This window comes from Ambystoma mexicanum, chromosome 7p (genome assembly GCF_040938575.1).
Source record: "Ambystoma mexicanum isolate Mex_15411 chromosome 7p, UKY_AmexF1_1, whole genome shotgun sequence".
In the NCBI taxonomy this organism is placed as follows: Eukaryota; Metazoa; Chordata; class Amphibia; order Caudata; family Ambystomatidae; genus Ambystoma; species Ambystoma mexicanum.
Genome location: NC_090939.1, coordinates 195,103,270 through 195,126,180, shown reverse-complemented (window position 1 = coordinate 195,126,180; position 22,911 = coordinate 195,103,270). Strand labels below are relative to the sequence as shown.

At 42.3% G+C, this 22,911-nt stretch overlaps 1 protein-coding gene across 3 annotated transcripts in view; it reads right to left on the bottom strand.

Annotated features, from left to right (window-relative positions):
* The window catches only part of DSCAM (DS cell adhesion molecule), a 1,793,910-nt gene that overhangs the window by 332,474 nt on the left and 1,438,525 nt on the right, over positions 1–22,911 (bottom strand). For all 3 annotated transcript variants that reach the window (XM_069636048.1, XM_069636050.1, XM_069636049.1), the window contains exon 23: positions 11,801–11,964. In XM_069636048.1, the coding sequence (XP_069492149.1) occupies positions 11,801–11,964 (164 nt within the window). The remainder of the gene's footprint in view (positions 1–11,800; positions 11,965–22,911) is intronic.

The window sequence follows — 22,911 nt, the reverse complement described above, 5'->3', positions numbered from 1 at the left end:
ATTGCCTCTGATCACCAGGCTTGTAGGGGGCGGTTAATGTAGCACAGTCAGAAGATGTATCTGGTTGACAAGCGTCAGCTGGATGGTCTGAGCACCCATAACAGGGAAGAGCCTGATATTCGAAAATCAGCAACCCTCTGGATCGATTCTGAAATGCAAGCTGTCCTACGTCGGCATGATTTATCAGACTACGACAAGGTTACCCTCTATTCCGCGATTCTCCAGAAATACGTAACACATTTTAGACAAGCCGCCAATGAGAAGAACAAGCTAACATTGTACATGCCCCCTGAAGAGCCTACGAGTCTCGGCAACACAAGTCCCGGACACCCCGTTTCTGATCCCCTGGTCTCTGAAATCCTGAATACCATTAACCCCCGTTATCGTAAGAATGCGGAATTATTGTTGAACAAGATGACCGGTGAGCAGGGGCTGGTACCCTGGAACGCAAAAGGGGAGTTTGTATATAAAGGTACGCCTGTGAAAGGTTCAAATGTCCATGATTTAGTTTGCAGCATTACCAACCCACAGGCCTTTCGAAGACACAAAAAGCCTACAGGCTGGGATCTGTTCATGCAATCTGCTGCGGACTTAAACATTCCTGCCACTTTAGTGGGAAACATGGGGCATCGCGAACTGGTTGAGACATTGAAAGACACTGGTGTTAAAACCAAGTCCGAGGATGTTGAGTCCCTAGATATTTCCGTAAAGAGAAGAAGAAAGAAAAATAAACCCAAACGCGAGGCCTGGTTTAGTGTGTAACTGTGTTTTCTCTTAATTTTAAGAACAGTTTTTAACCTTTGTCATATGTATATGTATATGGTTTATGTATCTGTTTTTTATAAGTATACGCACACCTGTTGATTAAACAAATGTGCTGTTTGTAATAAAATACGTGTTTATGTAAATGTCTTTATATCTATACCCACTGCAGCCTGTATAAACAAAGGTTCTGTTTATAATAAAAGAACATTATTATTTATACCAACCATACGTTTTGCGTCTAATTATTTCAAGCATGGCTAGTACAACATTTTGTTTGTTTAAAAAAAAAAAAAAATATTAAACATGACACAAGTAAGAAGGAGACGGTTGTTTAAAAGTACAAGATGTTTTTATTTAGCCCTGTACACATATCTACTGATTATTAACACACTTACATTTCTGGCAAAAACTATATACATTTACAGGTGGCCGGCGATATTTACGTTTGTTCACAAAAGCCGTCACCATCCGATCATTCTGCCTGAGATCAAGAGAGTAGGTTTGCATACCAGCCCGCAGTGCCTGTTTCTCAGACATTTTAGATACAAAGTAGCAAGCATGCTTCCCACATATCACGGCTTCAGAATGCTGCACCTGGGCTCTGTTATAATGTACTATGGGTGCTATATGTTTAACATAGTCCAGTAGATCGCCGTCATATATAGGGTGGCTTGGGAAACACCCCAGACCATCAAAAACAGTTATTGCAACAGTGTCTATAAACATAGCTATCCAATGTGTTCCTTCTTGATGCTGGGGGTCGGTGTTCACAACAAAGCTGATGAGCAGATCCCCCGGTATACCCCGGGGAATGTTATCACACAAATACACGCCTCAAAATGTTTTCACAGCATGTTTGTCTTTTCGCAGGAAACGCATGATCTGGTAGGTATCCATTACATATCGTACAGCACCTGTCGCTGGTTGTTGAGTTCTATGACAGAGTCAAATAGGGCCATAATAATGAGATTCACAGTACTTGGTAAATTTGCAGCAAACCGGACCTCAAGTCGTAAATTACCATTCCTAATCAGATTATAATGTCCTGATGATGCATTATCGGCTCTCAAATCAAAAGCCAGCAAGGTGTAGCCACCATCATAGTCGTCACGTGGTATCACAAATCCTTTATCGCGCATGTGCTTGCCGCTGATGGAGACTAGTCCCAGATACTCCCTAATTGTATTTTTCTGTTGAAAACTAGGGCTGTAGGCTTTGGCGGGGATGACGACCCCATCGTTAAAAAGGGCGGCATAGTTAATGTTGTAATGTTTAAAATTAAAAGGATTGCTTGCGTAATCCCCTGAAAAAGTGGTGTTATCCACAAAGCCAATAACAATTATTTTAGGTAGCTGTCCCAAGAATAAGTTATCTTGACTGGCGAAATGGCTGCCCGCTGGTACACTGAAGATTTTCAAGGAGGTCCTCTCCACAGGGTATTTCAAGTTAGATACTTGTAGAGCATCAGCATGCGCGAGTCTGACCGTCGGTGACATGTTGACCCTTTTAATGAATAAACTCGCTGATACTATTACCAGTTTGTAGGCTTCGGCATCATCACTGTTCAAACAGAAAGCATCTTTATTTCGCGAGAGTTTAATTTTCAGATCAACACCATTCACCATCAGCTTCTCCTGGAAAAACAGATCCGAGTGTAGACGCCCTAGTAAATCAAAGTTTCTGCTATCTGTCGCATACGCTGATCTCTTTATAAAGCCCTTGTTGTTTCCATTTAGAGCATAATCCTCCATATGCTCCGCCGTGTCCTTATAAAAAAGCCCTGCAGTCAGCTGGGTGTCCAAAGTGTCATTGCTGTAGTTCAGAACGCTTTCAGTATACGCTCTATAGGCATACATATTGTCGCTCTGTGTAATCATGCGATCACCTAGAGTGATGTCCACCTGGTTGAAAAGGGTGGCCACCAGATAGGCAATCGTGGCCACCTTCGCCGCTGCACCGATAGCCGTCCCATCCTCTTTTGTTATTCTGCAGGTTAGGTAGAGCAAGGTGTCATTCAAATCCAGGTACGTCTCTGTTGAGCCCGATATGTAAAACTCGATGGGGGCTAATGGGGATAGTGCCGCGAGGGGCGCAACTTCCATGAAAAAACTGTTTTCGATGCTTCTCTGTGTGGGGGGAACGACAAACAGATCTAGTTCCGATTTCACACATTCCCCCGAGGCACAGTGGATAAAGGCCATCTTTTAGAAAATATTGATGTTTTTATTTCGCTTGACCCGTCTGTTCTTTGACGTGCGTTTTCTCTTCTGAGCGGCTTTGATTGTTGTTCTTCATTTTTTATGCGGCTTCGGAGGCCCCCGCCGGCGCGAAGCTCGCCTTTTTCTTTTTGCAGGGCTTTTACCCACGTAAACCAGACCAGAGCCCTCTTGTGCTGGTTGGTTGAAACGATTAGCGATGGAGGTTGTTGCAGTAGACACCATATCCTTAGCAATGTTTGTAGCAGCTGTTTTCATATGCGGCTTGGCTAATTCAAACCCTTTGCGCAGGAAGGGCATGGCTCTCCGAAAAAGACTTCTAAAAATACTTCCTAGCCCCTCACCATACATCACAGGCGCACCTTGGAAGTAGGGCTGATTTCCATAACCGGCCTGTCTGCGGTAATAATCCCTATAAGCGTGCGGCTCCCCATAATTCTTCATGATTACCATGTTCTAATTGTCTCTCTCGCGTCTAGGGCGCAGGTGTAGTTTCACCAGGACCTTCCCGTATTTAAATGAGACCAGATCTCCCTGATCGTCCCTTATCTGGATGTTGATGGTATCAAAATGACACTTAGAAACAGGAATATAATCAGGCTTCATGTATTGTATATTAACAATGCCGTTATTTTCGCCCTTGACTTGTGCGGTCCGCATCAGGGGGGCGTATGAATTACCAACCCTTTGGTATTCTACTATATCGCTGTTGATCATGAGGCTGTAAAATCCACCATCAATATCTGCACGTGTTTTGTCCGTATTTTTAGTATTATTTTTTATATGCTGAACGTTCCCCAACACCATCGAGAGTTTCCCGCTACATATAAACTCCACGGTAAGATCGGGTGATCTTACCAATACTTTACGGCGTGAGTTATTTAGAAACAGGTGTATATCTGCATAGCGCTCGAGACTCGCGATTGATTTGTTGATAGTAACTAGCAGCGCCTGTATTGTGGGGTAGAAGCCGTGAGGAAAACCCACATTTATCAATTCAGCAGGTTCTCCACGTCTGATGGTATACCAGGAATCTCTTTTGTCCAGGGTGTCCCAGGTATGGGGGTACTGAATCTCCATCAACCCCGCTTCCCACGGACCTTGTAAATTAACGGGTTTAGCCAGTTTAACAGAATAATCCGATATTTCGTTTTTGGGGAATATATCTAAAGAGGCGTTACTGGGCAAGGTGATATAAAAGCCGGTGTTTTCCATCTTCTTCTTCTTCTCAGGGATCGTCTCTGCTTTTTAGATCCTCTAGAGAGGCCGCGTTGACCCAACTGTTGAATTTCTCAAGCCATCCGTGCCATTTTACCAGGTGCTGTTTCTTAGACCCCTTACCTTTACTCTGAATAATTTTCTCAACCCTATAAAGACGCTGGGGATCGTCGATCACCTTTTGTAACTCCTCTGTGTAGAAATTACCGCTTACAACTTCACCAGCATAATCATTCAGCTGATATATGTATACCCCCTCTTTCACAGATGCTTTTGCCACTATGAAAATTTCGTCAGTAAAGGACTGTTGGTAGCCTTTTGTAAAGACACCTTTTAACTTGAATACTCGGACGTGGTCCCCTACGCGAAAGGATGCTTTCTTGATCTTCTCCGATAGCCGTCCAGCATCCAGGTTTCGCCACGCTGATAATGAGTTTTCAGAGGTTACAGCCCGGGGAGGCATTTTAATAGACTGGTGGTAGCTGTCATTATACACATCGATAAAAGTCTGTAATATATCCACATAGCGTTGTGTATTATAGGCTGTGAAATATCTCCATAGTTTAGATTTTAGGGTTCTATTAAAATGTTCAACAACCGCCGATTTAACTTCCGTGTGGGTTATAAAATGATGCACGCCGTGGTGCTTTAGAAGGTTTTACAGGGGCCTATTCAGAAATTCCTTACCGGCATCATTTTGTAATTTTACAGGTACGCGACCCTTGCTGAAGATATGTTTGAAGGCTGCCGCCACTCTTGAACCAGTCTTATCCCGCAAGGCCTCTGCAAATGCATATTTTGATAAAACATCTATCACCGTCAGAATGTACCACGCACCATCGTTCTGCTTTTCAAGGTTAGAAACATCCGCCAGGTCTGCCTGCCACTGCATACCTTCCGACGCGACAATGGTCATTCTTCTTTTCAAACGTTTTCTAGCATTTTTATGAAGGGTATACGTCTCCTGGCCGGATAGCCATGTCTTAATAGCTCCACGCGTGATGGGGTGTTTATCACGCTGTAATTTTCGATAAAGCGCATCAACACCCCCATAACTCCCAACACCAGATTTATCATAATAGCATTCATGCAATCTTGAACGTGTGTTGTTAGCCATTGATGCACTACAAAAAAATAAGCAGACGCAGGGTTGGTGTATGGCGTTTAATTTAATTTTTCTTTATACTGTTTGGTATACATGTACGGGGTGTCGAACAGTTACCACCCCTGATATTTTATTGGACGCATCATATAACAGGCTATACACATCAACGTGGTTACCCCGCCTGTAACTCTTTAGACACCAGACACTTGTAGCATTAAATAGTTCAGAGGCCTGTAAAACAAGACCTTTAAGGCGTAGGAATCTTGCATACATTTCAGCCACGTGGTGCCTCAAAACAGTTCTAGGGCCCATGTATAAAGAACCCCAGTTGTATCGGAATACAGAACCGTATTCATCACACGCCGACATCTTGATGGTGCTACAAATTACACTTTGACACATCCGTGCATCTTGAAATCTCGGTACATCAAAACGCCACAGCAGGGGTGGGGTGTTTACCGCTATTCTCGCCTTCCGCATAGCGTATAAAAGTTTTTCCCCACACAGTCGTACAGGCATCAGATAGCTCTCCACACGTCCGGTTTTTCCTCCAGAAACGTTACCCTAGAAACAACGGTACACATATAAGGAGCAGTATTATTGTGTTTTCATCTTTTTAAAAAACAAGCTTTTGCGGAACCGGACCCCTCTGCGGGTTACTCCTCAGCCTGTACAGGTTAGAAAAGTCTCTCTGTATTAAACGGGTTATATGGTTTCTAAAAATCACGGGGCCTGCCAGGCGTAAAGATTTCATTTTTTTCTCAGGCTTGCGACACGTTTGAATTTCCAAGATTGTTTTTGTTAGCAGGCCCCCCACACTCACATGTACACGCATACCCATGGTTTTATAAACCCTTTTAAGCATCTGATAAACGTTATATGCCTTCAACATCTGACATATCGCCCGTATTGCTACAGATTGATAATTCGTGAGTAAACAATCATGAGCATCCTGTTGCGGGTATCTGTATTTATGCCCTTCACACCAACGGTAATAGTCCCGCTTCAAACACGTTTTCACAACAGCCGCCACAAACGCTTGAGCCGTTACAGTCTTCAAAAGGGTTATATTATCATCTTCTTCCTCATCAGAACTTTCAAAACGTTTCAAAGTATCGCATTTCTTACACTTATCACCGACTGGGAATGCTGAACTTTCAATCCTTTTTGAACAGCACACGCAATAATAATTGACGGCGTTAAACGAGTTGTTCAGGCCCACAGTTCCGTTATGGTTATCTGGCGTTTTCTGCAATTCAAAAAAGAAAGAACTTTAGCTCATGAGCATGTGTTTTCAAAGGTTTTTTTTTTTTTTCACACACACAAACACCCACATCGTCATACTTCATTACTTACCATAGCCAATGTTTCAGAACCAACAACTTCCAGCATAGAGGAGCTAGTAACGTCCATAAACAGCTTGTCTTCGTCGGATGCTGTGTCTACCGTCGAGTTTATTGCGGCCTCTGGAAACAGTTGCTCTAAAACATTCAGATCTTCATACGGGGTCTCCTCCAGAGCCTTAACAGCCTCATCCATATCCACATAGTCTGCATCGGTGTAGGCGTCATCCACACCAGAGTCGATGACACCCGGCTGTTTCCCACTCCCAAGATTCAACATATCAAAATGCTCACATAATGTACCCATAGCCGCTGCGTCATCAGGACCCCCATCAACGGTTAGCGCCGGTGCCGGCAGACTTTCAGGGCTGTAATATTTTTGAAGGGTTTTCAAATCCTCAGCAGCTGTATTGTCCTTAGAGTAGTAGCTGTAGCGCTTCATAATTCCTGGTATTGAGGTCTTTTGAGTTTTCGTTTTTTTTTTCCAAGGCTTCAGGAACAGATTGTACATCCCCCAATACGTATCTGTATATATACACCCTGCACGCCACGCCCCACCCTTCAAAACCCCGCTCCACACTTCCGATTCTTTGGGGGGCATCCAGAGGAAGTCCCCTTGGGGCCCCAACCCTTGGGGGGACCTTCCCGATAGCCCCCATGATGTCACATCCGGTGGGACACCCCCGCTAAGGACCCGGGGCCTGTTAAACACATCTACATCACTTCCGGGACAGGATTATGCCCAGGCAGAACTTCCCAGGGAAGCCCCAGGGGGCCACGCCCAGGATATGACATCATAGGGACCGGATACCCCACCCTAAAGGGGCGTGGAAAGCTGTCAAGGCTTGGTTGATGAGGAAAGGTATCATTGTATACTACTTGGTAGTACCTGAACATGTGAGGTTCATGAAAGCCCATGGGCTTAGGTGCTTTACAAATGCAAATAAATAAGATTGTTTCCTGCAAATGATGGCTGGCATAAGGGGCTGAATCTGGAATTTGGCATCAGTACCTAGGCATGACTAGATGTATCTGGGAATATAATGAATGAAGCTGACATTATTAACTATACCTAGCATTTTGACTTCATGAAAATATGCCAGGGATATCTGCTGTCACAATTTGTAATATGAATTGAATGTTGTATTCTCTGAAAATAAACTTTTGTTTGAACCGGAGAATGGTTGTGGACACTCACTCTCTATGTGCGGCTGTTTAGATGGGCCAGAAATGGATTGTACAACTGTATGACTACAGTGAAATTGGGGTTCCCACATCCCAACATTTTCAGAACAAATTCTTTGCCAGATGGATTCTGTTGGCAATTGCCAATATGGTGCAGCCTAAAGCATCAAATAAGACAAGCAGAATTCTGCTGGAGACCGTCTTATGATATGTGGAATTCTGGCGTTAGCTTCTGGTGGACCCTTGTGATTCGTACATGCTTCAGTGGTCTGGGCACTTGTGACATGCATGAGGGAGGTGATCCTCAGAATGGTGATTTCTGGCAATAGCATGTTTGTCTAGTTCCTTGAATCCTGATGCTGGTAAATTGATATTGACCTGGGAGGCTCCTGTCAGGCCGATTTTTCATTTTAATCCCAAATCCCCTCTACCTGTGAGACCCCCAGCACATGTTGCTAGACTTGTGGACCTTTTTCTTGTTCTCCTCAATGAGGGGAACATTTTTCCCCTCATTATTTTTTCTCTTACCATGGGAACTCTGCATTATGTTGTTTTACTTTGTTTAATGGAGTCTTGCTTTCCTCCATACTTTTTAACAGCATCTGTGTTTCACTTTTGCAGCACACAGCGCCTTTCGTGCAGTGGTGCTGGGAGACCTTTAGGCTCTCCTTTCTATATTTTTTTTCTTAAGAACTACTGTTCTCTAGGTTAGAGGGATACTTTTTTTTATCCTTCTTTGCATTTCATTTTGTGACATCAGCACACACCACCATATGTAGAGTGCTGTGGGGTGACGGTACCCCCATTCTCACTGCTACTGTAACATTTCTGTTACAGTCATACATGTATGGCTGGTGGCAGTAGACGCGTTCGACTGACTAATGTGCAATTAAATTAATTAATAATTATTAATTAATTATATATAATTATTATAATTGTTCTGTTATAATGCGCTTAATACCAGAGATTGGTTTCTAAGCATGGGGACGGAATTCAAACATGTGTTGCGCTGCGTTATTTTGCTTCCAAGACAAACATGTTGATCCTGAGATATCCCCCCTCACCAAATGTGTACTTGCAGGCTATCTTCATAGCTGCGGTTAGAAACCCAGAATGGTTGCTTCTTTCTTTTATCACCATTTCTTGTGTGCTTGTCCTTTCTTTGTACTCTTCTGCCATTCTGGTAGGGGGAGGTCCTAGTTTGACTTTTGTCTTCGGCGGGAGCCCTTTGTGAAGCCCACCAAGGACAGGAAACGGGAGGATCCAGAAACTCTGCTGCCCTTTGTCTTCTGGTGTGCCTGAGAGAAACCAGTTGTGACTGGGGGGCTGGCTGTCCTGAATTGAGAGCCACCCACCCCTTTCTGTAAACTGCAGGGAGAGTTTGCAGATGATGTGCGCGGGTTCCTGATAAATGGCAAGGATCCCGAGGCAAAAGGCAAGTCGACCACTGGAAAAAAAGAACCGAAGAAGAAGACCAGAGATGCCTGCATCACCTTTCAGCAATTGCAAAGATACTAATGATGTCCTGACCCAGTTTTCTAATAGACAGAGGAGCTCCTAGGAGGATGACTCCTTCCCTTTGGCTAGTGGGACCAATCAGACATAAGAAAACCTGCAAAATAAGGCATCCGACAACATGCTGCAAACTTCCAGGGCTGCAAACTGCCAATATCCTAGGACCTCCGACCCTATTGCAGTGCATCATCTTTTCCTGAATTAATCCTCCCAGAACTTTGGTTTGCTCCTGTCCGTCCTCCAGAGGCACAATCCCCCTCCTCAAAGTCCCCTCACCAGAGTGCAGGAACAAAGAATCGAGGTTGAATTACTGGGCGGTAAACGCTCACTTTTGGAGTCTGTAAAAATGCACCAAAAATGCAGACCAATGTTGGAGCATGAAGAATCTTTTGCTGGAAGTCCATTCTCTTAACTGCTGGTACAACATTCCTTCCAGAGTCCCAGCTTTCATCCCCTTGACCAAGGAACAGGAGACAGGGTCCAACACTGCTGCACCGTGAAAGAATCCAGCTGCATTTTCTTTATAACTCCTCAGGTACTATGGGACTCATGGTAGTACATACCTTGAGTTATTCTGTCGCTCCTTTGTTGGTGGAGTGCTGATTCCAGTGTTTGGGTGTTAGCCCATACAGTTCGCCCAGGACTAACACTTATGTGCCCATAGTGAGGCGTTCCCAAGGTCCCACAAACTTTTTTGACCAACCAAAGCCCTTTACTTACTTGTAATTGAAGAATCCTCTGGAACTTGACTGCTTTACCTCTAATCTGACGTGACGTTGAAGAACTCACACCTAGATAGGGATGGACTGCTGTAGCCTTAAGGCCCCTGAAAAGTAAAACAAGTCTTTTAAAGTACTGACCTGGTATATTTGATGTAGCTTAACCTTTTTATTCCTACAACAGAACATTTTCTCAATTGCTAAAACAAGTGATTGTACTCACCTTGAACTGTATTCATTAACTGCACAAGTCTTAATTCATGATTTACTCACCGGAACTATTCCATTGGTTTTCTATTGTGTTTATTAGTTTGAAATAGTACTTACTTACCTGATATAACTTTACCTTGTGTATATAAAATACATATTTTACTATAACTGCAAGTGTGTAAGAGTTTCTTTAGGCCTATGTATTTATTAAGTTCATGGTACTTACCTGACTGCTCTGCCGTGCTACTCAAACTTTTAGTAGTAAAGTCTTATGCTAGAAGTTGGGGTCTGTATACCAAGGGATAGTTTTATAAAGTCTTACCACATGTAGACTTCAGGAAAACTCCCCTAACAGCAGAGGCATTGCTAGGGGGGATTATAGGGGGCTATAGCCCCGGGTCTTTTGGTTGTAGCCCCGGATAGAAGATCCGGAGATACAACCAAAAGGCTAGCTAGCCCCGGGTCGCGACAATCCCAGGTCCCGACAGTCCCGAAATTAGCATAGCGCCGGATCTTTTCCAGACCTAGCAACACTCCTGCCTAAAAGCTACCTATGGGTTGCACTACACCAGCAGAAAATAGCACACAAGTTAAAAGGTGAAGTCTTGGAGAGGTTGGTGTTTGTTGATTTCTCTAAATTGATGATTCCGGGAGATCTTCACAGAGTTGGACGCAGTCCATCTAGGCATTTTTTGTGTGTTTTGGTGTTGACATTTCACAGTACAAATTGAACAGCTCTGAAGTCAGATCTTGCTGCTAGGGCCTTTATAGAAATGAATACAAGCAAATAAAGCTATGATTTCCCATTGGTTCATTATTTTGGACAAGTCAGTATGTATGTTTTGTGTGTGTGCGATGGCTGCTTCTTTGTTTCCGCTCTATAATTGGACATAGACACAGGACTTGCTGCAGTGGCTGCCTAAAGCATTACAGCAGGAACGGTTAAATGAGCATAAGGGGGCTGAGGGGAAAAGACCCCTTTTTAATACTTTTTTTATTTTGGCATCAGGAAAGTGATGAGATGTGTTGGGTACAGATAAGGCAATTATTTTATGTTAAGTCATTTCAATGTATAAGACTTTGAAGTTCATGAAATTGCAGCAATTTTAAATACAAAAATAGATGTTCAAAATGTTTCCATTCAGCTGATATGTTGCAGAAAACGTACTCATCACTCGTGGGTGTTCCTTAAAACACATACTTCAGACTTTGACTAAAATATGCTTAAGACATTGGCTGGCAAATAGGTAAACAGATGACAAGATGGAGTGACATGAACAAGGACAATGAAAGCATGTTAAAACTCCCTGTCAGTCCTTCCTATTGGTGAAATGAGAAATCGCCAATAACCAAAAGTCAACAGCATTTAAGGAGGACCTTCAATCATCTTAGCATAGGCCTCTTCCCTCTTAGCTGCCATCCACCATGTTGGGAGACGTTCTCTGGGCTAAATCAGTAAAGTTCCTTAAAAATGCTGTGGTGGGGGAGGGGCTAAATGACACAGGGGAAACCCCCATTTCTTACCTTGGACCTGAAGATTCAAAATGATCTCATCTGCTCCCCAGCTGTTGGTGGCTACGCAGCTGTAGAACCCAGAATCCTCTGCTTTGACGGTGCGGATGATAAAGCTGCCGTTGGTGTACACGCTTCTCCGGCCATCAATCATCACTAGACTGGGTGTCCCGTTACTACCTCACAGGAAACAAAAATCACACCTTAAAGAAATTACAATCAACATTTGGCGGAAGTGGGCGATGCACAAGGCGGGGCCTGAGTCGACAAACCTTTAGACAGTATGAGCGGCTCAAATGCAGAGGTGACAGGGAAAACAGGAGCTACAGTGAAAATATTCCTGTGGACTTGGGACAATTGGTAATTTGTCATTGTTTCATGCACAGTAGGGGTAATTTTGTAACAGGTGCAATGCATTTTTCAACTTTTATATAATGAAGTGAAACATTAAAGAGTAAAACAGGTGAATTTGCTTCTCTATTTCAATTGACTTTCCGTTTTGTAGAAATGGAAATGCTGCCTGCAAATTACACTTTGTGTAAGGACGTATTTGAAGGATGAGGAAGAACAGATGGCGGAAATGCTAAATCCGTTTCCTGCTCCTGCTCCTCTTTCACCTGCAAACAAAATCCCTTGGCGTATAAAAAAGTAAGGCAACGACTTACTTCTTGCTCTTACGCTTTCATTTTGCACTCCACTGTTGTAAAATGACCCCCACTAAGAAATGTTTTTTTTAAAATTTAATTTAATTTAATTTTTTATTTGTGGTTTATAAAAACCTTTAAACAAAAATAGACACATTTTTACACTTATTCTCATATCATTAACATTTACACCATATAACATCACATAGAAACGAAGTAAAGGAAATCCATGTAGATATTAAAAATGGAAAAAACGAAAACCTTCAATAATATCCAGCTCCCTAAACTGCCCTTAAATTGGTATTTTATAAACAGTCAATGTCCCATAAACATTATATAGTGTGATATTGGCATTCACTAATTCCATCGTCCATCAATACAAACCATGTATCCATTTGAGCCATTAGGTTGCGCTTAAAGCACAACTATATCCTGAAACTATTGGCATGGGAGGTGAAGATAGTAGATACATGGCATGTGAGAAAGGACACACAGCCTGCTGATTTAGTTGACATAGCTAAATTCATCAGAGAACATGGGGTGGGGCTGTGAGCGTGGCCCTAGAGGCATACAAGGCCCAGGCGTGACAGGCGGCCCTTTATGATACCGAGCTGTGGGGTTGGACTAAGTGCTCCCACTTGCTAGTCATAGAAAATAATTCCTTGAAGAACCTTTTGGGTTTACCTACCCCCACGTCAAACTTTCAGATCAGCCTCGAATTAGATCTAGTACCCTTGAAAAAGTGTGTAGGGCACAGCCTCAGTGGTCGAAGTGAGAGGGAGCGGTCAGGAGCGGTGCTCCTCTACTTTTTTAAATTACCTTTCACAGCTCCTATACTTTTATTTTAAAAAGAAACCGTTCCGGAATGGTTTCGTTTTAAAATAAAAGTGTAGGAAGAAGTTGAAACTTGCATTTTCAGTGCACTGCAATGAACATTCCCTTAAACAGTAGGTGCAAGTGTTTGGGTGTGTGTATTGTGTGTGGGTGGGGACGTGATGATAGGGTTTGTTGGGAGTGGGTGCAGGCCAGCAGGGAACATAGTTCCACTACTTCTTTTCGTACACTTCAACTGCTGCACAGCCTTTGTACTACTGGATACAGTTGTGAACCAATGGGAACTGAGTATCGAGGGGCTGCTGGGGACCGTTTGTCCCAGGGTGCAGCCATGACCTTGCCATTGCTCTCATTTCTAAAGAATGAACTCCAGGCACTCAGGCTTTTTTGCGACTGGTCGGACCTGCACACTATTGGCAGGGATTCCAAGGCAAATGTCCAAAGCACTGTTATGGCAACAAGGGAAATTGAAATCCTAAGGACATTGTTGATTTTGACTGCATTACATAGATATTGGACCCTGAAGCAGATTGAGGGCTATGAAAGCTACTTGGATCAAATGCACCTGAAGCAGATGAGATCCCTCTTTACAAAAGCTTGTATGTGTACACTGCCCCATGCTCAATTGAGGCCAAGGTGGAAACTTAACATTAGCCCGATCTGACCTGTTCGCCCGGATACTGCTGAACATATGGTCCGCTTTGCTCTAAATATGTTTTCATTGCACGCCCAGTTAATACCACCACAGAGGCCATAACATTGTGCCTAGCAACTAAGGAACATATTGAAACTTTTGCCAAAGGGTGATATCTACTCAGAGCATTGCAAAGAAGATCCAAACATGTGAAAAAGCACCCAGGCACTAGGGAGGGCCATACGAGCAGTAGTTTGTCTACACAAATAAGTCTCTGCTCCGAGGTGAAGTGGAGGGATGTTTTCATTAAAGGTGTCTCCCTTTTTTCAGTATGAATTCGCTTGCTAAATAGACTTTGTACAAGGCCCTTTAAGGCACTTTTAAGCACAGTAGCACTTTTGTAAATTGTATTGATGATTATTGGACAGTTTGATTTAATTAATTGGGCGATACTCATATGATGTTTGTCCAGGCACGCTTGTAGATTTCTGTGATCTTTTGCTTTTTACAATGATCTTAATGTTGTGTCCTTAATGTATTTTTATGTGATGGATTTTATGGTAAAATTACCAAAATAAAGCATGAATGAATGTTTGGCTTTTTGCACACCTATTTGCTGCCCAATTACCATGCTAGTAGTCCCGATTGCCATTGCTACCCACTACCTGTCCCTCCCTGCCCAAACACACAACCACGGGACTGCTTTGCCCTAGATTTGTGCTTTAAAGGGAATGCCAATGTTATCTTTATGCAGCCAACTGAAAGGGATTGGTTTCATTGCAGTGCTATACCAGATCCTAATGTAATAAACATTTATTAACCAAGTCTGAATTCAACCACTTGATTTAGAAGCAATAGTTTGTCCTTGCATCTGTTACGAGCACCGAATTTATGTTAAAAACAAGCATTGGCAAAGCCAACAGTTTTAGCTGTTGTATAGGAAGTAAATTGACATTTGCAGGCATGGCCATATTATTCAAAGGTAGTAATGATAATGTTGTGTTATTTATATAGCGCTTTCGTCAAAGTGCTTTAGAGAGAACATATTTACATACAATGTTCACCCAAACGAAGTTGGTCCTCACTTCCAACCTCGGAAGGATGAAAGACTGAGACGATCTTTTGTTGGAATTCAAACCTGCGACCAGCAGATTACCCAGAGATTGCAGCAGCGATCGCTTAAATTGCTAAACTATGTTACACGCTAACGCCATTTGCTAGCCGTTACCATATAATACCCTGAAGGCAAGGTACTGCCACATGGCAGTGCCTGAAAAATATATATCCATTCTAGCAAAAGCCAAAACTGCTTGCCTTGCAAATAATTTCTTTTTTTTTGTTATACAAGTTATTCTCCTCATCACAAGTGCATGAATTGGGACATCCATATTGTGCAAAATGAAACTTTCTTTAAATGTCTATAGGGCTCAATGGGAATGGGGATGCCTGTAGCACCGGCACGGTTCATTACTGTGCCGGTGCTACAGGCTTGCTGAGCTCGCGGGTGCCTTTCATTCCGGCAGGTCAGACCTGGCAGAATGAAAGGCACTCGCGGCACAACTCATAGTTTGCCGGTCAGGATACAACGGTACCGGTAAGCATACCGGTACCGTTGTATCTGGACCAGCAAACTCGTAATGAGGCGGACGGTCTTTGAAGAGAAAGACCCTGTATAGAAATGGAAACAAGCCAAATGATGGGGGCATCTAATAATGAAGCAAAACCGACAGCCAACAATAGTCTCGCCTCATCTTCTTTCTAACAGCGTTTCCAAAATAGCAGCACACCGCTTTTGAGATTGTCTCTCAGCTTTCAATGGTGTGAAGTCCAAAAAAGAACATTGGCTTCAATACGAGCTAAGCGATGTGGGCAAAGAGGGTCAGTAAAAGAATTACCATCACGTTTAGCACACCAACAAATGTTGACTTTGTAGCCAATGAGGAGGCAAAACCGTGAGCACTTGACTAGAGGTATTACCAGCAGAAGTTACCACAGAGGGAATTAAAAAAGGAATAATTACCACACGCAGCAATTTCTCCAAACCCTAAGGGGAGTCCAACTGGACTGCAAAATGGGGAAACACTCTAGAGGAGCAGTTGGATGCATTATCCCAAACTCCCACCCCTCACCAAGATCATAATAGAACAATAGGAGAGGGGCTCTGTATGGGACTGCATGTGTTGTTCCTATACTGCATTAAGTGTATGAAAGATGATATGCACTCAGAAAGCCGTACCAAATGTATCATTGCACTGAAAGTGTGGAACAATGCCATGTGGAAGGATGCCAGCACGCACCATTGGACATCATGGATCGCTGAGTGAAACCTGATGAGGGCAGAGTGATGTCATAAAGCAAATAAACAGAGCCATACTGAAATTATATGAAAATACTTGAGAGGCGATGTAACTCAAGTGACAAGAGAAACATATACGAAATGATAAAGTAGGACAAACAACAATACAATGGTAATGAAGGTACAATACTGCCAAAAAATAGATGTATTCATTCTGTTTTTGGTTTCTCTTCATATAGCTGCCTTCGGCTGGCTTTTTCATTAGAGAAGAAACCTGGTAGTCATCATACATAACTTCCAAATATACAATACATATAAAGTGCAATGTGCAGAGAAAGTGCAAAGAGTGTATCCCTCAGATTGGAGGAATAACTGCAAAGCACGAAGGGAGGAAGACGGATAGGCCATGGACGCAACATATTTCTCTTAGATTAAAGAAGAAGAAAACATATGCAGGAGCCAAGTATCGAACAATTAAAAGTGTATAAAGTCTATACAAGGTAGAGTGAGCAAGTCTCTAGAGGCCAAGAAGACCAATGACACCCAGTATAATTAAATCAAATACCAGTAAATAAGAGGTCAAAATGGACACATGGTGGTCTCTTCACATGTAACTCAGAAGTCGAAAACAAGGGCTATTCATTCAACTGTGGATGAAGATAGTGATGTACTCGCACACCCTTAAATGTTTCAGAATAGAGAGCAGGTTACAAGGTCAACGACAGATGGGAAACTTAGGCCCATGGCCGGACTGATGAGAGATGGACTAATTGGGAAAGTGGGGAGTAATCTGACGTGATTCAAGCACCTGCGTTTCGTTTCACTTATGTGCTACTCGTCGCGCCGAAAGTCCAAGGTTGGGTGAGACTGCCAACCAGTCAGTGGGTCTATGGGGAAAACTGCTATACAATGTTACATAGACTAATCTGCTGTTTGCTATAATCAGTATTATATGAATTTAAAGGTAGTTTGAGATGCCCCCACAGATAAGAGACAGCCAATGGTTTACTAACCCCTATGTATTCTATAAGTATATATGCTCCTCTAACCAATACTTTCCGCTAATAGGTTTTACAGTTTGCCACGTAGGATGACATCATGGATTACATATATTGAGGTATAAGACAAGTGTGTGTGAGTGTGCAAGCATCAGTCCAATTTTTGCCAGTTGACCCTGATTTATTAAATTGAGAATAAAGTAGTACTTTGCCATATTCTTTGTGTCTGTCCAGTTATTTCATCTGAAATCTTTATTGGTCTCGGGAGGATAGCTCTGTGGCAATGTGCTCGCCTTTGACGCAATGCTACGAGGAGCAACACAGGTTCGATACCCGGGTCCATGCTTGGAAACCTCTGGGTATTAAGCACATTATAAATAACCAATTATAATAATGATTGGTAATTCCATCTTGCACAAGAGACGCTTCAAAGTGCGTAGAGCACATGTTGGTAGCGTTGTGGATGGTTCCGGTCTAATTAACCTAGGCCAAGATCCAGACCCCCGGACGCTCGACTGCTCCCACCATTAGCCAGAAGACTGCTGGGATTCCTGGGGAGAATGCTGTGCAACAAAACACGTGTAAAAAGATATGGTTGCCAGGTCCACCTTTGATGAAATTCCTGTCTGGTCCCCACAGGTGCCCCAGGGATGGAAGGTGAACTGGTCGGTTGAGGGAGAGTCGATGCCGAGGGGCTCTAGCTGAACCCCGGAAGTAAACACAACATTGAAAGTGTAAAAAATAGGGGGGGGGACTGTGCTGTAAATAATATAAATCTAAAAGTAACAGGATTTTTGGGCATTATAAAGAAGGGAATTAGATACCTTGATTCCCGGTTCCAAGGGGACAGAAGGGCACACATTAAAAAGATTCCAAATAGGGGTGCTAAGGATTCCTGAGGTGAGGCCAACAAGAAGAGTGCGTATCAAATTTCAAGATGGAGCAAAATTAGATGAGATACATTTACTAAAGATAGCAAAGGTAGGTGTATGCAGAAAAATTAAACAAGTGCATGTGTGTGATTATAAATATGGAAGTATGAAGCTTTGGTTGTGTTCAAACTAGGAGATATAAAACAATAGTAAAAAGTCATAGTTATTATTAAGATTTTTGATCAAGAGATTCATGTCAATGAGGAGGGTACAAATCAAAGGAAAACAAATAAAGAGATTCATAAATATTAACAATAAGACAAGATATTAAAAATGGATAGAATCTACCTGTCACCGTGAGGGACACTGCTCTTCTATACTTATGCAGGACATTGCCAATATATACAGCTAAGATACGTACATATCATTCAGAATGGGTCCGAGGTACGACAAATAAGGCACTCATGCCATGGCTTCAGGATGGATTGTTGTCAAATCAGTATTGTGACATATGACAACGTATTTGCATGCTACGTATAAGGTAAAGACGTTACAGAAAAAGCTAGAAAGAAGATCCAGTAGAGAAGGAGTGGGTGCTTAATCAGCATAGAGAGGAGGATAAAACACCTTTGGCTCCCCTTTCCCATTTGAAAAAAGAGCAAAGATACAAGGGAGAAGAGATTTCATCCTTTAAAGGAATTGAAAGCAGCAGCGGGGTATGTTAATCTGACATACAAGCCCCACGCTTATAAAAGTAAGGACAATGCAGGAGAGAGTAAAAACAGAGAACGCAAATATATTTTGACACACGATGAAAGTAAAAAGTGTGATGAGAGAAAGGACAGACAAGATAGACAGATGGAGATAGAGGAAGAAGCAAATAGGCAGAAAGAAATAAAGGACACAGCTAAGGGAATAACAATAGCACAGAACTAATGGATAGGAGGTCAGATATTACTCAAGCTGGATGATAAGGGCATTGATGGTGTTCGAGAAAGAGAAGGGATAGAAGAGAGTGAAAAGAAAGAAAAGGAAGAAGAGAGAGCTTATAAATAAGGGAAAGAAAGAGAATGCAAGTGAAGGGAAGACCAAAGAAGGTACGAGGCAAAGAAAGAAAAGGAGAGACTAGAAGAGACGAGAGGAGATAGAAGTGCAAATAATGAAAGAACGTAGGTTGCAAAAAAGGCAAGAGGAAGATGGATTAAGAGAGATAAGGAGAAGGGAAGAAGAAATTACCAAAAGTAGCGACTAAAACATGACGAGATAGAGTACCTGTATCATGGAAAATAGTGCTGATTGAATTACAAGAATGACTGAATAATGATTGAAGAGAGAGGGTCACAACAGCCCAGCAGGGAGCTGCAAGGAATACCAAAAATACCAACATGGGCAGATGAGTGAGATACAGAATACATAGGGAAAAGAAAGGGGTATTTATATAAGCAAATGAGGTATAGAGAAGGTCCTTAAACCCCAGAGAACGTAGGAGGATCATGTTTGAGGGAAACTGGAGATAGGTCTGATGACGTTATACCAGATGAGCATAGAATGCTGTCTTTAATTAGACTAGATCTTGATGATGCAGAAAAGATAATAGTCATACAAGTTGGGGAATAATGATGTCAGATGAAGAAAGGGAAGAAAACGAAAGTGCCCGAAGGGTGGGCGCTTGTGGATTTAAAAAATAATCGAGTGTAGAAAAAGGGTTAAAATGTTCAGATTTAGAGGACCCCAAAGAAAGAACACCAGAATCGACATTATATACTGACTGACCACAAACACGATCGCATATTGCAGGGGATGCATCCCCGCCTTATGCAAGCCGATTAAGGGCACTAATAGGACGGAGACAAACGGGCGACACTAGCCCCACCTGCAAGACAAGAAGTATAGACAGGTATGATTATGGACCAGGAATTTCACAATTTCCATTATTAGGGAAAGGGGGAGGATGGCCACAATATATACCGTGACCACAAATGGATAATGACAATTTAAGATGCAAATTACAAAGATTAACTTTCGTGAGGGGAAAATGGATCTATGAGTTAGAAAGAATGATATCAGGAATGACGCTAGACATCAGAGACATAAAAGGCTTGCTTGCAGCCATTATAGGGGAGAGAGCTGATCACATTAGGAAGCGAGCAGGATATGGAGATGTGACTGCACAAAACACGACACACAATGAACGTCATTTCATAATTGCAGAGCAGAGGTATGGCGGGTGCTCAGAGTACAAAACCCTGACAAATCAGATATGGGAGCAATTATGACTAGGAACATAGAAAGGATGAAGACCCGGTTGCTTATAGTCAAGATATACAAAAGAGATGGCACCTTGAGACACGTGAACATGGGATAAAACGGTAGCTTTATTGTACCACATTTTGTGTCATAATGGCAAATGAAGAAACAGGTGGGATTGGAAGCGAAGCCACAGCCGAAATACAATTGACAATCTTGCATCACTGCTGATTGATGCAGGAAACAAATAAGAAGAAAGCTGAGAGCAGGAAGTTGAAAAGGTGAAGTTAGTCCAGAAAAAGCTATCAAAAATAGTCAGAGAGTGAGCGGTATTGACAAGTAATGAAGGCGGGGTGACACATGAGATGCAATCAGTGCAGCAAAACAACGTAACGTATCCCACGGATCGGAGAGGGTACATTTCTCTGGCCAAGGTGAAGAGGAAATGGGCCTAGAGGAGGAGGATGAAGTGGATTTCAAAACCCTCAGGGAAGAGGAGGATTTAATAGTGGACAGCCGCAACAATGCTGGAATTGCAGAAGAATAGGACACATCGCCAGAACATGTAGTAGCAGAGGAGGCATGCAGCAAAATTGGCAAGCTCCAGGATGGGGGAAGGGCTATGCTCTGCAAGATAATACAGAACCACAGGAAAATTATGCCCAAGATCACATGCAGGTTCAAACATATACGCTGCAACCACAGCAAATACAGCAAGCACCATTACAAATGCAATCATCACAAGGGCAATCACAGCAAGTGCCCATGGAGGCACAACAGGTACAAACTCAGCAAGCACAGACACAGCAGGCTTTGGTGCCTCAATGGAATATGGAGCCCAGCAAGCACCTGCACCCAAATTATGCAGTGTGCCTGTGGTAGGAGGAAATCCTTTCACAGTACAGCGATGAATTTATATCCACAATAGGGCAGCCCACAGAGCGACCTGATGTGTTCAGTACTATCAGTGACACCAGACCCCCAAGAGGAATGAAGGGTCAAGGTGATGATAGGAGGCAAGACATTTTAATTTCTTGTGGACACTGGAGCAACTTGTTTCTGTGTCCGTGAGGGGAAATATCCAATGTCAGGCAATGCAATGAATGTGTAGGGATTCTCTGTGGTGATGCGTTTAGTTCCTTTTACAGACGAATTAGCAATATCTATAGGAGAACACGACATGTCTATGCCATTATTATACTCTTGGCAAACGCCGGTTAACATACTAGGGCGTGAATTAATGAAAGAATTTAGCATGACATTTATTCCATGAATTACCCTGAATATCTTTTACTGATGAAGGAATAGTGTGTTCCGCTCCAGGGATACATTATATGAATGTCAGAGAGTTTATATTAGGCTTTACCAGCCAGAAAGCATGGCGAGGGGTCCCTTTGGACCCAGAAGTATTTTTGTATGGAGTGACTGTTTTATTACCATGGTTACCCAGATTGATAGGTAAACTATTAAGAATACCTGATGAGTTTTTGTTCAGACCAGAAATCCCCATGTATGATGAAGAAGGTCAGATTATTCCTTTGGAGTTAGACGCTGCAATGATCAGAGAGGAAAGAGTGGTTCTTCATGGGACAGATGATGAGGGAAGAGGATGGAGAACAGTGATAGCCCTCAGTGAAGGATATAATAGGCTTACATATTTGACAGACGAGCAGTTGTTTAAGGATGAGTATTCGGATGATGAATTTTTTTTTAATTATTTTTTTTTTATTAAAATGTTTCAGTTTACAATAAACTTTTCATTTTGTCTCATCAAATATCATACATTTGGCTTATACATTTCAATCAATTCTCTTTTTCAATTCTGTCCATAATCTTATTCCAAGAATGAAAAATTATGTAAATCATCTGTTTCTCAGTCCCTCGCAGTATCCAGGCCCATCTTTCCTCCGGGCTCAATGTCTTATGTGCGATCTCAAAATAGGATTGACATACATTTTTCTCTTGGTCGAGAGCAGGACAAGACATAACGAGATGATACAAGATTTCTGTTTACGCCTGATTTTTGCATATCGACAAGAGGTTTCTTTCTTTACTTGCTGTTTAGTTCTTACTAATCTTTCCCTTGTGGGTAATATGTTTAACCGAAGTTTCAAAAAAAACATTCCTATGTCTTTATTGGGGAATATAACCAAGTATGGTGGCAATTCATTGATGGCTCCGTTCTCAGTTTTACTTGTCTGATTTTCTTTATACCAGGTTATGTATTCATTCGTGTTTATCCAGTCATTATACATTAATTGGTTCTTGGCATGTTGAGGTCTCATTTGTAGCATTTCATCTGTTATATCTTCTTTTCTTAGTGCTATTAATATTTGTTGTTTCCTACACGTGAGATGTAAGTCCACAAAAGCTATCCAGACCTGTTGGTTGGAGGTCTTTGCTTCATGATTTATAAGGTTCAGGAGAAAGAGATTGATGTTTGTACCGACTGCGCGGACAAAACCAGTTTGTCGAGACGCAATCCATTTATTTTCCATTGCCCATTCCGTTAGTGCCCTCAATAGAATGGTAGCAAATATTTTCCCCAATGGGTGTAATTTGTAGGAATCTCTTTGTCTCCTTGTTTAAAGATTGGAA